The sequence below is a fragment of the Tetrao urogallus genome, assembly GCF_951394365.1.
Source record: "Tetrao urogallus genome assembly, chromosome: 4".
Classification (NCBI taxonomy): Eukaryota; Metazoa; Chordata; class Aves; order Galliformes; family Phasianidae; genus Tetrao; species Tetrao urogallus.
In genome coordinates, this window is record NC_136817.1 from 41,119,623 (window position 1) to 41,136,721 (window position 17,099).

Consider the following 17,099-nt stretch of genomic DNA (forward strand, 5'->3'; position numbering starts at 1 on the left):
AGATCTCAAATCTGTGTTTCTAAACATAACTAAATAAAACTCAGTTTCTGAAGGATGCTGGACTCATTTCATGATTCAGAAAGCAGTGAACGTCCTACCTAGAGCTTGTTACTCATCCAAAATGTAGCAGAGCAAGAGAGATTAAACAATCTCTGTAACTGGCAATGCTAAATCCTAGCTGGTACGAAAGCTGAAGACAAGAGCAGGGTTTTCTTCAACGGTTTGTTTTTGACTTTTGGAAAGTCAAGGAGAAGAGAAAGGTAACAGGTTATATGAGAAGATCAAATATGAACTATACTGTACTGACTGTGCAGAAGGCATCAATATTAAGCAAAGAAAAACCCTCCAAAAAACATTTGAACTTTTTGCTCCTATGGTAAAATATTTTGGCAAGAGATCCAGTATGCAACTTGTGCTTCTAGAAAGACCCACACAAGTGGTGGGTTCATGCTCACTGCTTTCTCATGACAGCATGGCATTCTTTCTGGAGGAAGGTGTGGTGGGGCTCCTTTCCCTTTGTAACATGCCTCTCAGTGATGCTTTCCCCAGGCTCTTCATTTAAATTCTATTTCTCTATTGATCAGAGCAAAAAGTCCTTGCCAAACCTAAGAGGCCTCCAATCTCCAAAACAAACACAACCATTTACCCCTTGGAAAAATGAGTATTAACTTGATAGGTTTTAGTAAATACTTGTTTTATTTTGCCACAGTTAAGCAAATGCAGATGTGTGAAGGATCAGATCATAGCATTTTCATAGACACGAGTATAAACTTAGAATAAGAGATACCTGTTGATTCATAAATCCTGATTTGAGGTCTGTCACTACTGTCAGGTTTCCCAAAAGGAGCTGAGGAAGAAAGAAACAACTCGTTGCTACCTCGGCATTGCCACGCCAGCAAGCTCCATCCACGGAGAGCTCTCTCCTGTCCTAGAGTACACACTCCCAGCGGCTGACAAGCTCGCTTTCATTGGCTTGACACAGAGATGCACAAAGGCTGAAGTACACACGCCAGGAAGCAGCCATCCCAATCCCATGTAACTTTCTCCCAGTCCTTACGGCCTCTTTCATCTTATTTTCAAGCTTGGTTCTTTTCACCGGGTACTCCTTTATTACCACAGCCTCACTGGAACTGTCTCTTTCAGCACATAAGCACTGCTTGCTGCTTCTTGCCATGACCAGAACTGACAGTCCCTTGAAGGTACAAAGGAACGTGTGAAAGAACAGCAATGGAAAAAGGCAGGTTTTCAAAACTGAATGAGGAAGGAGAGGGAACCATCTCCCTCTGTGAGATCTGTGGCAGGATTTGTTCACTGTGTATCAACAGTCCTAATTCAGTTGTTGCATTCTTTGAGCCGCTGAACTTGTCATCTTACAGTCCAGTTTTAACCATCAAGAAGCTATCACATCCGTCTCCATTTTCTTTTGTTCATCCACCTACTGATCCACTCCATAACTGAACAATTCTGATCCTCTCCCTGGCCTCACACCCACACGTTTTTAGTAATTGATGATTACTAACTTTGGAGTGACTCACTGCCTGGTCAGCCTATTTGCTGTATATTTACCTAGTTCATCTCTTAAGGCACCATCAACACAAAAAAATATTTTGTAAAACTCCACCAAACCTGCTTTTAAAATAGTAGTATATCCGACACTTGTTTTGGTTTTGTCGAGAAAGATTACAGACACAAAATGTTTACTTAACAGAAGTGTAAGAGCTGAAGGACCACATTCCCATAAATGCCTGTCTTACGAAGGCTCACAGTCCTCTGGCTCTTCTCCAGCCACAGCACCTTCCTCATTTTCCTCGTGTTTTGTCTGAGACTTCTGCAAAAGTCTGGGCCCTGCCAAGCCAATAACTAAGGCTCCAATGGGAGCAGTGATTAAGATAGCCAAGAAAGCTACTGTTAGTACATCCATTCCATACTTTTCCAGTTGCTCATCCTGATGACTTCTTGCTGTATCCAGGGCAAGGGAACCTATTGCAGCCTATAGGAGAGAAAGGATTGCTGAAATGGAGGAAGGAATCTTCCTCAGTGAAACAGGAAAAAAAAGGGACTAATCATCAGTCTATGCTTAACATAAATTCAAAATCTGTAATATATTCAAGCTCCTTAGTTTCTAGGCAGTATACAAAAAAGTAAGGGTTCTATCAGCCCTATATGAACAATTTCCATTTGGCTATCTGAATTTCCTAGGCAAGTGAGTTAATCTGAGTGGCTCCCTCTGGTGAGGAGTGTGACTTAGCTGACATGTTATCCATTTCCAGAGAACGTGTAATTAATGAAATAGGCCAGCACACTGCATACTGGAGATGTTAAAATCCCATACCTTGAGAATGTGTCCTGACAGCAGTCAATGAATAGCAGCTTTGCAAAGATTAGTTCACAATTCTTGCAGTAATCTCTGCCTGTTCCTGTTATTAACTTCTGCTTACAAAGTACCATGCTTTTGAGGCAAAGTCCAGGTGATGTAACAATCACTGAGCAAGAATGCAACCAGCCTGAGGCTTCTCTAGCAATAAGCCTGTCAGGCCAGCCGTTATTAGAACAACCATGAAATAAAAACCCATTCTGAGCCTCAAGTGCAACTGTGTTGGTGAACACTTTATGTGGTATTAGAGAGAAACACTTTCGGACTTCAAGAGTTCTCAAAATCTGTATGTAAAAGACACAATAATCTGCAGAAACTGAAAAATAGTTATTCTGTGATTAAGTATTTACATGTACATTCACCATTATTATTGGGAGTATGACCCAGGATGCAAGCTAAAAATCCTCCCATGGCAGGTCCCCCATGGCCTTTTCAAGCAGACTTAAGACAGGGCAGTTCAGAATATGAACTGTCCACATATCGCACTCTGCTGTTAACATGGCAGGACCCAATCCTCTCCCTGTTTAAGGCTGTGCTAGTGAAGAAGAGCTTTACTAAAGACTATAGATCTAGCCTGGAATGAAAATGATGTTGGGCTGTTTTACCTGGACAGTGGCTTTGGGAATCCACGCCAGTGAGACAAATACTTTCTCCTTGAAATTAAACCCAGCAAAACACACCATCAGGAACGTCGCAACGATTCGCACAACTAGGGCAATACCCAGTGTAGCTACACAGAGCCCTGAAACAAAGACAAGTGCTTCTCACTATTTTTGTGCATAGGTGCCTGAGGGAAAAAAACCTTCTAAAGTCACAGCTTTACAGTGATTCCAGTATGTTGCTTTTTGTCAGCCATACTGCTTTACTTAAGATTTCTTTCTGGAGATTCTTTGGAAGCTAGAAATAAAATCGGATAACTAGTGACAGATCTTACCAACAGTTTCAGGCCTGAGAGATGTAACAGATACTTCTGCTCCAATCAAACCAAAAAGAAAAGGTTGAAAGATATTCCAAGCAATGGCAACAATTTTTTCTACTTCCCTCTGCAATAGTAATAATAATAATAAAAAAAATCCATCAATTCGCACACATACACAAAACAACCCAAACAGCAACAACCAAAGCAGACACATTTAATTCATCAAACGACAAAATGAAATCTTATCATAAATACATTCCAGAATTGTTTTTTAGACTCCTAGTTTATGGTGAACTTTGATCTAATACTACAGCAATCTGTAGCCTAGAGAATGAAAATAAAGCAAATTGATTTCCACTGTTTAGGAAGATGCAATTTCAGAAGTTTTGCAATGAAACTGATTAGCTTTTGGGAATTGCACGCTCAGACTTGTTCCATTTGTACTTGAGCAGAGTCAGACCCTGAAAAGTTTCAGTAATGTCTACTTGCACCACACTCAGGTAGAAACCAATTTCCACATGAGCAGGAGCTAGATTGAGTAAGCCTGAAATCCCTTACTAATGAAAAATGCTGAATGTCTCTGTGTGATTACTGTATGACTGCAAAACCATCTTCTCTCTTTGTGCTTGAACTTTACACCTAGCGCTTTTCCTAAAGCAACCTGCTGCCAAAGTAAACAGAAATCTTCCACTTAGTTGAAGAGGTACATGTAGCATCTCTAACACCACTTTTTAAAAGAAGTGGGTTCTGCAATAGCAATAGCAGATGAACATGCAGGCTGCAGTGTGTGAGGATGCATAGCCCAGGTGTGTACCGTCCCTCACGTTCTCTCTGGACTGACCATTCAACATGGCAGCACCTCTGGCTCTTCTATCAATGGAACAGTGAGATAACTGCAATACAAAACCTTATGTAACCTTAAAGAGAACGAGGTGGAAACACACAGACCTGTAAACTTTTTTATTTGCCTCACTTCTCCCTGCTAACTTACTCTGCTTTCTTTTAAAAAAAATAATAAAATTCTTTCCAGATGTTTACTTCTCATTTAACTACTTCAGCAACAGGTACAATGTCCCTTGTTCTCTGCTGATGCTATTTGTTTACTTCCACCAGAGACAGCACCGGCGGCCTTTGTGAGGCTCAGCAGGAAAATGTTGGTAACACTGAGTATTCAGTAAGCAGATCTCTCTGGCTGCATCTGATAAAAAGAGCTAAGGTGTTTGAAATCATCATCAAGCAGCCTCTCCTACTGATCAAAAGAATTTAAACTAAGTAGGTAGTTATGGACTGCATACGCTTTTGTAAGGACTCTCCTTCAGAAGTGGCTTAAAAGCCTTCAACAGTGAGCTTTATGAGCTTTAAGGTTTTTAACTATTTCAAGTCTCAAGTTTCCCCTCTTTTAAAACTGGACAACAATGTAGTATTTTAAATAGAAACCACGGTTTCTTATTTGTTATTTTAACAGATGGAGAGAGCGTACTGAGGTCAGGTTCTAGATGGGAATAATAATATATCCAGTCCTCTTTCCTTTCTCCTCCCTTCTCTTACTGCATGCTGCAAGGCTACAGATATGAAAAGAAAAATCGCCCTCAAACATTAAGTGCAGATGGTATCAAGAAAAGGGGCAGTGAGACATACCAAGATACAGATAATCAGCAGGGCAAAAATAGTACGAAACAGGCTTCATAGCTAAAAGAAAGCAGCTTAGAGACAGTCTTTTGTATGGTTTCTGTACAGCTTTGTATCACCACTTAGTGTGGGCACCCTGCTCTCTGGTTATGCAGAATATACTTGCTACGATTTGGGGAAAGCAATAAAATGGTTAATTACTGCTTTCCATTTCACCCCTTAAAAATCACAGGGAACAAAAGCTCAGGATATTGAGGCCATGTTCAGAACTGTATTTGGACATCTATTATTAAAACTTACCTTTAAATGACTGTGTAAGGTTACAGAGACTGTCACAGAGCTGGGACTAAGCTTTAGATTCCTCATCAAGTGCCGTGACAACTAACCTTCCTTTACAGGGCTTAAAAGGTATTGCACTGATGTTTGAGAGAAGCTCGTGAGCATTTTACTGTCAGTATAACGTTACCTCATCCACATACATGGTAACTTTCCGTTACACTAAAGATTAGGAACAGTTCTACATTTATTTTCATAATCTGTACTTTCCATGAATCTACATAAATGGGCCACTGCCACTCCTGGTGGAAATCCAAACTTCTGCTAAGCTGTGCATTCAAAGGAGTTCTGGTATGTTGTGCATAAACATTCACCTTTTCCTCGGACCATCCCATGCCAGCAATAAAAGCTAAGACTAATGTGCAGAGCCCTCCTGATCCAGGGAAGCCAAAATAGACACTGCCAAAAACAGCAAACATGGACAGTCCAAGCACAAAATACGATCTCTTCCATGACAGAGATGCCTGCAAGCAAGCAAAGAAAGAAACAAAAAAAAAAAGTGAATTCATGTCTGGAAATGGCGAATGTTTACATCTAGTAATTTGAAGCTAACAGAGGGTACCATTGTGGAGGAATCAAAACTTTTGTTTGAGACTTGAACTATGCAGTTGAGTTAAGGAGTTCTTTGGGACACTAATTCCTAGCAAACTATAGTTCTGAAATGTCAATATTTCTTTTCCTCTGCCCATCCAAAATCTTACTGCCAAAACACTTTTTGCATAACAAGGAATATGATGCTCTATTCTAACCTTTCTGCTTCTAGGCTATGATAACAGGACCTCTACCATGAAGAGCTGGAGCTTATCCAAGGAGGGGTTAGATCATTGCCACTAAGTGTTTTTAAGGACAAAGGCAGTTTCACAGCAGTTATACCTCTGTAAGTGTTTCCCATGTCTAGTTATCAGTTGATTTCTGTGCCGCATTTCCATGTTATTTAATAAGAAAATTTGGTGCCATTGATGGCAATAGCTGTTGTTCAAATTGATTTCAGTATCCAGACTATATGCTTTCTTCTACAATTTTGTTTGTGTAGTTATCCTTGATAGTAAATTCATCTACCACTTTATATAAGCTTAATTATTAATGAAAGCACCATTCTAATTAGTGTTGATAATATTCCAAGCGTGTGATCTGCACATTTCTAAGATGTTTCCAATAGGCTAAAGATTAAAAATGAGTGGAGGTAAATATGTTGCACATCAATTCAATCAATTATTATTCTACTCATACTACTCAATAGGCATCAGATCCTTTTCCCTTTCCACGTGAGCATTTCCAACACCTCTACCACTTGTGGGTACAGGATTGTGAACTGGGTTCCAGGCTCTCTATCAGGAAGGACTGTGAGATCATACACTGCTATTGTTGCAGTACACAAACAATCATCCTTAAAACACTTCCTTGCTTTGTAGGCTTTGCAATTTAGAAGCTGTTAGAGCTGTACACTGCTTTCTCACAAAAGGTGTCATATGAAGTTGAAAATGAATAATATAAAAATGGCATTTATAAACAAAGAATATCTTACATAGCGCAATTTTAAACAAAAACTTTTTTTTTTTTAACCTGATCATGGCTTGGGAAATACCGAACGAACACTCCCAGAATCCCACCAGCTGCTATGCCAACAGCAACCTCCAGCACTCCTTGGAGCACATTGTACAGAGTGGAACCTATTTGGCAAAAGAGAAGTGTGTTCAGTTACCCTAAAGCAGAACCTTCACTCACAAACCATGCTGTATATCTATGAGAATGATTTCAGTACTGTCACTGCTCTAAATTACAAAGGGGAAGGAAGGGCCTCAGGAGAGAACCCATGAGCCTGTAAGAACTGGAAAGTACAACTTTTGTGCAACTCTTTGCTTATGCCAAGAAAATGTGCCAAGGAAGTCAGAGGAAAAAAAAAGCACTGCTAGAGCACTGTCAAACCCAGGGATACTTGAGACCATTTATACTGGGCACAAGGGAGCTGGACATGGCAGTTATGGAAAAAAAAACAAAACTGTTTTCTGAAAGCTGTGATCCACACCTCAGAGTAAATGAAGTTACACCAACACTTTTGATCATGGGTAACTTCTCTGTCCATACTAAACTCCATATCTAAACTTCATGAGGAGCTGTCATTAAGATACAAACCAGTCAATCATAACAAAGCATACATTCCTCAAAACATCACAGTTTGTTCTGGTTGTCACCACCTACAGATTAACTCGCATACCAGAAGAGAAAGCCATCCCAAGGCAAGTGTTGAAGCCTGTAATAGCCAGAATGTCATCAATGCTTCCAGCTGCCATTAGCAAAGTTGGGACACCTTTCTCCACTCCATATCCCCCAGCTTGTAAGATCAGCATTGAGGGAACTACAACAGCAGGAGAGACTGCACCTAGAACAAAACTGAAAACACAGGGTTTCAGCCTCTCTTAAATAGCAAGCACTAAACTGAAAAGCTTCAAAACATTATGATCTCCCTTCTTCTAAATTTTAACTACACAGACCTGCACATAAAATATCTTTATCTCTCCTTCCTAATTACAAGCATGGATATTTCCCTGCAGATCCACAATCACCTCTTACTTCCTGTTCACCAAAATAATATTAAAAATCAAAGGCTCCACAGGCTAAGAATTGACTCTACACTGCAGGCCAGTTCTCTCTGATACATGCCTTGACTACCCGCGTTAGGAACCTGGTCTAGATGCTCATGACTTGTGAGTTCCTACTCAAAATTCAGCGTGTGGCAGGAGAGAAGTTCATTTATCTCCTTCTAGTATACAGTCTGGAACTGAGTCCACCAGTTTAGATAGAACCTAGATGGAAAAAGTTTCCTCTTCAAGGATATTACCCCACAGTGTAACATACCGTGTCCTTATTTTCAACTTGTGGTAGGAAGACTGTTCTGTATAAATTTCTCAAAGCAGAAATTCTGCATTCCAGCACAAACTTGTGGTATCATTTTCTGTCCCTAAAAGCCCTCTGCCTTGTGGCTAAAGATCCAGGGATTGCACCATCTTTCTTCCTTCTATAAGTGCCCAGATCACAGTCAGAGAAGAGCAAAGATACAAGTACTTCTCTGCATCTGGAAATGTGACCTTTAAATTAGCTACAGAGCCAGACATGAATGGTAAGCAAAGAGCCACAGGGGCTAAGAACAGCTTGAGGTGCCTGCTTGGCAGAGAACTAACTGCATGTGGATCATCTAGCTGTAACAAAAAAGTCATATAGGAGAAAAGATGGTACATTACCCTAATATAAATCCCCACTGCCATGGCAAATGCATGAGTAAATAGGCAAAAACAGCAGCTGTGCATGTTTCCGAGAGGCATGGTCCAAAAGAAAGCCGTAAGCAGACTGCTTTGAGCTTCCTAAGAGCCTACAACATAAAAGCAAATTCAGTCATTAGTACCAGTACCTCTGGCTTCATAGAGAGCAATAACTTTTATGACCTGACATCATTTATTAAAATAATTCCCTCTAAGTTGCAGTACAGGATGTGACAGTTTTACATGGCTTATGCCAGAGATAGGCTCAAGCAGAAGTGGATTTGGATATAAAATTGCATGTGTGGCAGTGAAACCCAACAAATCTGTGTTAAATGAGGTTCCCACACACTTTGGCTTCTTGTGCAGAGCAAACAGCTCTGGAGTGGCTGAGGTAACTACAGTTCATTTGAAAAGCGCACTCTCACCGCAGCTATCTCACCCACAGTTGCTTGACGTAATTTTCACTGTCCACAGAAGGTTTTGCTATCATCCCACAAGTTACATAAGCATCCCAGAAATAATTCCAAAGTCTCAACAAATCAGAAAATTTTTATGTAGAGCTACATAAAGTTGGAGAAAGAAGCCATGCACTACTTTGAGCTGTCTCTCACTTGATATCCAGAGTAGATTAAATTCTACCTGCCTCTGCAACTTCTACCCAAAAACTTCACTAAAAGAGAGTATTTGCTTGTAAAAGTAGCTTTTATTAGTTTATCCCGAACATGATTCTGCCAGGACAAGTCCCTAATTTTGATATGGATAAAAACAACAAGTTGCAGTTTATCCCAGCATAATTAGAGCTGAGAATCACTAGAGCAACTGGCATCTGTCTTCACAGCTTCAGCTACACAAGGAACAGTTGTAAGCACATCAAAGCATTGCTACATATGGAGTCCAAATGACAGCTTCGATTGCCACATGGGAGACAAATGAGACAGAGATGAAGTTCCTCTGGCCAAAAAAGATGCGGAGTAGAAAGAAAAACATTGTCACCGAACTGGGCACAACACACAGGCTGTGCTAATACAAGTGTCAGTACAAGTGTCAATACCTTCATAAAAAGGACAAATAGTATACTTAGGAAAATCGTTTGTTCAAGAATGACAAAACCTATTTTTCTAAAAATCTGAAAACTGGACACACTGTAATTTTCATCTTGGGTAAGAAAATCAGATTTATTGACCTGAGCTAGCTATCCCTACACTAAATTTTATATAAGCTTTAAACAGTCATTTAGACAGGGGTAGGTATGGTACAGCTTTATTTCAGACAGCTGATTTTGATCAAGCAAACATCACAATAATTAATTGAGGGAATATGAAGTTTACCGTGCTTTGAAGAAAACTATTCTGTTCACAGAAGTGTTATGGGCTTCACAGTGATGTGAAACACTGCTTCTGTAGTACAGGCAGAATCATCTTCAGGATTAACACATTTGCATAAAATGTACAATGATTATAGAAAGAGAAAATAAAATAGCAAAAAAGACAAAGAAGATTTTTGTTTGTCTGATTTGTGCCAGCACAAACAGCATGCTCCTTCTGGGATATGGATTCCCTTCCTTACTTGTTTTAGTTTGTCACAGTAAACTGACAGGGACATTGCTAGGCAGTATAAACTCTTCCTGACAGACTATGATAGAATGCATGTCCCCATATGCCCTGCTCACAAAATTCAGGAAATTTCTTTAAGATATGGAGGATACATAGTCATAAGATCAGTTTTCTTCAGATACTTTTTTGACTGCTCACCAACACTACAAATCTACCTGACAACGTTGATTAACATGTGACTACACAGCAGGAACTATGCTTTTTGTAATGCTCTGATTTTCAAGTCTTCTAAGACCAAACAGTCCAATATTTTTTAACAGAATCAGTGTCATACTTTGCCTTACATAGTAGCTGGTGCCATACCTTTGGATCTAGACCAAGTCCTGCTCGGGTCAGGATAATTGAAAGAGCAATATTCCTCAGTGCGGCAGACCAGCGCTGATTTATCTGGACAATGTCACTAACAAACGGGGTATTTCGGATGAGAAAACCAGCAAGAAGCATCCCTTCAACGAAAGCAAACAAACCACAGTCAAATGATATATTTGACTGCAGTAGAAGTTTATCTTGAATTTTAAAAACCTGACACAATAGGATGTATTTCTAAGAGACAACAAAACAACTCTTGCTCTGTTATCATTAGCCTTGTTTTAAAGATGGGAATGTGAGAAGATTAAGATGTTTAAAGCAATGGAAGAGGTCTAGAACATACCAGGTCACCAATGAACAAATCTGTGAGATGCTGAAACACAACTCAAACAAGAAATGACAGAATTCTACTTTGTTCACCAGCTGCAGGTCATGCTTACCACGAACAAAACCACCTCTGGACCTTTAAAGATATATTTCTTGTTAACTTTTTTTTTTTTTTTTTTTTTTTAATATGAAAAGAGGAGGGTAATCTAATATTAAGTATTCCTCTCATAAGTTGGAAATGGTTTTTAAAAAATCCTGACAGAAGTGCAGGTATCACATGAACCATAATGCTGAGGTCACTGAAACATCTAATCTAAATCATCTAGTCATGGTCTAATTTGGACATCTCCAAATGCTCAGGCAATTCAACTTTTAAGCAAAGGTGAAAGCAGGGGAAATAACAGGAACTTGCACTTATCCTCTATTTGAGCTAATTGCAAGATCCAACCTTTTGCAAATATTAGCAAAGCAGATTAATCAGGGATTTTCTTCAAAGCTATCAGAACTGGAGATACAGAAAAGTACAGACATGGTAACTATAGTTTTGTAAAGACTCCTTGTAGGTCCCCATGATTCAAAGATACATTTTTTTGTGGTGTAATTTCATATTAACCATGTTAATAAACCAGAAACCAAAAGATGAAAAGTAAACACTGTGCTCAGGTTGGGCACAGCTTGGTGTGTTTGCCTGTAAGCCTTGGCTGCAGAGTTGGTTCATCCTGTAACACACTGCTCTGCCCACCCCTTCCCGGAAAAAAAAAATTAAAAAAAGAAGAAAAAAAGTGGCATAATTAGTCTGCAGTCCCTTGTGACATTTATGTTAATGATCATGTGGCTCTTTGCACTTTTGTGTGTGTGTGAGACATCCATTGACTGGATCTACCCCAATCTAGAAGATTGCTTATCAGAGAAAAAATACACCACCTTAAAAGATACCCTCATCATTCTGCTCCATGTTGCCAGCAGAACCTCCAATGTGTATCTAAAATATAACATGTGACCATTTCTGTAGCCACATCCTTCCCCCTTCCTCACATAGAGGCTCACTATAAGGTGCACAGAGCTGAACGAGCCACAGTGCACCTAGCAGAAATGAATTAAAGAGTTCCTACACAAGAGTACGAGACTTACACTCTTAGTGTAAAGATTAGCCAAAGACATAGTGTATTTCTTCTTCTGTCTCTAGGTTGCTCAGTTTTCCTCAAAGACCACGGATCTGAACAATTAACTCAAACCTAAGCAACTCACCACACATACACCATCATGCTTAAGTTTCACTCAGGCAAGCAGCTTCACGCGCAACTCAGTTTTTAGATACGGATTAAATTGAAGAAAGCAGAATCCAAATGGTCAGATTTTGGAACTTGGTGATCCTTGAGGTCCCTTCCAACTCAAGCCATTCTATGATTCTATACGACTCTGATTTTTTTTAAGGTGTTTACTTATTAAGGGCCCTGCTTTTGTAAAGCCTGTGTTACTGTGGGCAGCCATGCTATATGCAAAACTTCCCTCCCTCTTGTTTGAATCTGTTCTCACCTGTGGAACACAGCAGTACATGAATATGCACACTGCCCAAACAGTGCTGCAAACAAAGCCATCCAGCCCTTCTCCTGTCAGAGGGCCCATTGTGAGAGACTACAGTAGCAGTTAATAATAATAATAATAATAGCAAGTTATTTATAACTTCAAGGCACTACAGGAGGCATTTGCAGCCTGCTCTGCCTTGAAGTTTTCTCTGTATCAACAGCTCGACTCATGTATAGGCTCAGCATAACAAAGGGACCACCTTTTTCAGCTACTTTGGCATCAAAGTACTTCATAATATCATACTAATGATAGCCAAAAAGAACTAAGGGGAGGAGGAGCCTTAGGAACATATAGGTAGTTTCACCTGAGCTAGCCTGGGGGAGTTTTCTAACTTCTCCACAAGGACCACAAACAAGTCACATGAAAAAGTGGCAAATTTGGGTGTTATAAATTTGCACGTTCCTAATCCAACCATGCCCAATCTGCAGGTGTCCCCTGACTGTTAAAACACCACAACCACACAGGAAGAAAAGAAGGAAGGGCATCTTACCCAGAAGAGCAGGGAGGGGCGGCAGTGTTCCTATTTTAATGAGTCCAAAAATTTTACCTCCAATGACAGCAAAAAAATAAAGACACAAAATTCCAAACAGGTTTCCACCTGGGAGACATTCGGGCCCAGTGATGGACCAAATCACAGCCCAAACCAAGACCACAGCGGCAACTGGAACAGGACAAGAAATATTAATATCAAATCATTTCCAACAAATAGAGAACCAATTTCAGTATTAGATCACATTTCTTTTTCTGCTAAGGTACCATTAAATCGCAGAAATAAAAGTTCTGTACCTTAAAAATCAGTTTAATCGTAACACTTTGTTTAATATTTGACACTCCTTAAGCCTATTTCTGATTTCATAGATGCTGAGACGCTTTAGAAAATAGTAACAGGAAAGTCATTAGGGACCAAAAAAGACTGAGTAAACCAAAGGCCACTGTGGAAAGCATTTAACAAGTCCCAGACTTTTAGCAAAGATTTTCACCAGCACTCATCTTGCATTTGTGCTATCTTCCTTCAGCAAGTAAAAACTGCAGCAGGAACCTGCTGTGCCTGATACATCTTTGAGCTAATGACTGCAGTTCTGTTTTCATTAACATATCATTTTTTGGCTAGATATGTTTGTGCATCCCTGGGAGACAAAAATCTGAACGTCATGTCTCTGGGCAGGCTAAGGTAGTATAAATTAACACAGAAAACAAAGAGGGAAAGCTCCTGAAAAGTATTACAAAAATATCTGAAAATATTATAAAATATGTGAAAATAGTATACTCTTTCCAGTTTCCCAAATCTGTTCCTACACTAACACAACAAGAACAGGCATGAATAGACATAAAGGCAGAAGAAAAAACTTGTTGAATAAATTGCCCTTCTTGTAATCACATGAAAATAGAATGGAATATAGAATGATTTTCTATATCTTTAGCCACAGACTGTTAGTTTTCCAAACATAATGTCTAAGAATCACAAGCAAGAGAGAATAAAGGCTGTGGAAGCAAAGCCACAAAAAATATCTTATGTTTGGAAAAGCCTGAAATAGCTGGTTAGCTGGGCATTCTGTTCTGGGAGCTTAGAGTGCAGGGCAAATCTTAAAAAGAATGAGTCAATTTGCCTCGGAGTTATGAATCTTGGCTTTGCAAGCCTAGGATAATAAGTACAGAAGAAGGTATTACTGCAAAGTCTCATTTTTGGTGCCTTAATTCAACGGAAAGCCATCTAGTTTGTGGAAAATGCACTCTCTTTATAGCTGTCTCAGTATATTCACACCAAAACTATGAGAATTAGGAAGCCTTCCTTCTACTCAGTTTAACTAAACATTTTGCATTGTCTTTTTCTTACTTACCATTTGTTACTATTCGAGACAGTAAACCCTGAGGAGGACAAGCAAATATTTGCCTCCATGTTCCTGCAGGTGCTGAAGACCCTGATATCGGTTCTGGAGGCTGCTGAGCTGAGTGATTCAATAGAGCAGTTTCTTCTGTTTGTATATTCCCATCAGCACCTTTGGCATCTACTGTTGACCCCTCCTAAATGCAAACAATGAAATTATCTCAGAAGTGGCTCAGTATGCATTTGCAGTGACATACAACATACCTGCAATCGGTCGCAATACGCTGGATGCATCCTGTCTACAGATGGACATTAACTAAACAACCGCTGACTACAAGATTAGAGCTCTGTGTTGGATTTGGCATTTTCCGCTACAAGTCTGTTTTCATACGGCAGAAAGTTGTGCATATGAAAGACTGCAGGTCATTCATTTATTTACTGCTTTTAAATCCATTTCTGTGAAAGCTCCTGTGCCTATGTGCAGAGCACTTGTTCAGCAACAACAGCAGGGTATTTGACGAAAAAACATCATTAATGAACTGTGCCCAGTTCATCTTGTGTGTGAGCCAAACATTCATCAACATTTTTCACAGTTCGATACGTTTCTGCTTCTGCAGTGGATTCTACAATGAAGTAACACTTAGCATCACCCGAGTGAGGCACTATCTTTAATATAACTTGTAATTAACTTCTACTACAAAGCCTTGAACCAAAACAATCAAACCCACTTGTGATTATACAAAAATGAAAGAAACAGTGCAGATGGCAGTGCAAACATTACTCACACGATCCATAGTAGCAAGGCTCAAGCTGGTAAGTCGAGGTAGAAAAGAAGAAATGTTACCCTGACAGATTCTTCCTTGAATAATGGTTTCTCGAGGCACAGAGTTTTTTAAAGCTGCTCTTTTATATTGATTCATCTACATATCTGAATTCATAACCAATATCCTTTTTGACCATTTTTGGATATGCATCTCCCTTCATTTAAGGGTCCTTATTTTTAAGAAATTAATCATCTTTCTTCCTCTAAAATTATTCATCTTTGTGCCAGCCCATTGTCATAGTGTGGACATGGAACTCTCGCCCATGCTCTGGTTTGGCCTTCATCCAGTAGCAGTTCCACATTTCCCATTATTTTTCTGTTTTTTATATATATATGTGTGTGTATATATATATCCCTTACTCATAGTCACAGTTGGAACATCAAATCTTGTGAGCTTTCAAGCACGGGATTACTTGGTTTCCTATCCTGTGATCACCAGCTTCCCATACATATATGGATACACCACAAAGTACTTGTCTTGTGTCAGTATCATACACTTTTCTAACTTAACACAGTTTTCAAAACAGAATATTTATTGTGACAAATTCTCACAGAGGAAATTTCTCTCCACATTCTGTTCAGCATTTTGATGGATTCAGCAAGGAAAGAGAAAGATTCTTCTAAATAAAGCTGCAATTTGAAATGCTAATTAATTACCTCACTTTTCTCATGCATGGGAATCATGCCATTTCTCTCACATACTGATGGTTCAGAATCTTCATTCACCGTATCTTCCTTCACCATTGCGGCAAAGCTAATGAATGCAATAGAGGTAGAAAACTCAGAGAAACAGGTAATAGCATTTTCCAGAGGCAACGCTTTCCTGTAATATTATTATTAATATTAATGTGAAAAAGCCCTCAAAGCCCTGTTTGGAATTTAACATCCTTTGCATGCCTGCATATGCTATATATAAGACAAAACACAGAAGCTAATAAAAAAATAGTATTGTTTGAAAAGTCAAGCACTAAAAAAAATGTACGTTTTAGAATCACTGTGTTTTGTGCAAACATGTTACGCACTCTGTGAGAGTATGGCTGTAATATACATCTATACATTTATGTCTTCTGTAAGAACCAGAGAAAAATCACTTACTGCCAATACCTCTTGCCAAGACCACAAGCTCTGAAAGTGTCACAAAACGTGTGCATGTGGTAAGGCAAGTGACCATTTCATATAGATAGTAAGCGTAGTTTCTACAGCATACCCACAAGGGACACTTTCTTCCCAGCTAAAAATCTGATCAGATTGATCCTGCTTGATTTTTAGTGAAATTTTCAAGGAGATGGTTCTGTTAGGCATCACCATTCAAATACACTGATTGAGTATCTCAGAAACAGAAAATGTTTGCTTGACTAGAGATCTAAGATACACCCAACTTATTCTTGGGCAAGACTAAGAAAAAACAGCTCTTTGTTATTGCTCATAAGCCACAGAGATCATTCTTAAGAGTGGAAAATTCTCGATTTGAATGCAGATAATCATCATTGTATTTGCTCTAACTAGTCAATTTCTGCTGATACGTCAATGTACTAAATGTTTTGTGTGCATGTGTTAATTTACTGTGGAAAATTTACTACATTTGTAGTAACATTGTAGTAATAATGTACATAATACATTACTATAAAATGTGGAAATTTACTACAATTCCACAAGTCTGTGTCAATACGAGTTACACTCACAAGACTTGGTCGCATTATTTGTCACAGTAACTCCACACCAGTGGTAACAGTACTTTTCTTGAAGTCCGTTTCTCAGGCCCCATAAGCCACTCAAGTTGTGCCAAAACATTTGAGCCAAAAAATTCCCTCCTTGCTGAATTGCTGGAAGCAAGTCAGAGACCTGATTCTCACCATTATCAAGCCTTCAGTTCATAATATCTTTGAGATCTGCAAAAGATTGATGCCTTGAACAAAGGCAGGGGCTGTTTTAACACTTGGTTAATTTTGTTTGAGCTGTTCCGGTATGAAACTGGCTTGACACAGCTAAGACATATAGAAAGAATACAGAAAGACAGTATCAATGCGTTCTAGTGTAATGGTTTTGTTATCTCTCCCCATGGTATCTGTACGTCACTCTAATTTTGAAAGATGTGTGTGT

At 39.2% G+C, this 17,099-nt stretch overlaps 1 protein-coding gene across 1 annotated transcript; it reads right to left on the reverse strand.

Annotated features, from left to right (window-relative positions):
* Window positions 1–1,750: 1,750 nt before the first annotated feature.
* LOC306945921 (sodium/hydrogen exchanger 9B2-like) lies at window positions 1,751–15,743 on the reverse strand (the record flags this gene model as incomplete). Its single annotated transcript, XM_079534807.1, has 11 exons — window positions 1,751–1,990; window positions 2,980–3,116; window positions 3,309–3,417; window positions 5,573–5,722; window positions 6,822–6,928; window positions 7,474–7,649; window positions 8,498–8,625; window positions 10,432–10,574; window positions 12,842–13,012; window positions 14,190–14,373; window positions 15,657–15,743. 11 exons carry the CDS (start codon window positions 15,741–15,743, stop codon window positions 1,751–1,753), a joined length of 1,632 nt encoding a protein of 543 aa, XP_079390933.1.
* Between the last annotated feature and the right edge of the window lie 1,356 nt (window positions 15,744–17,099).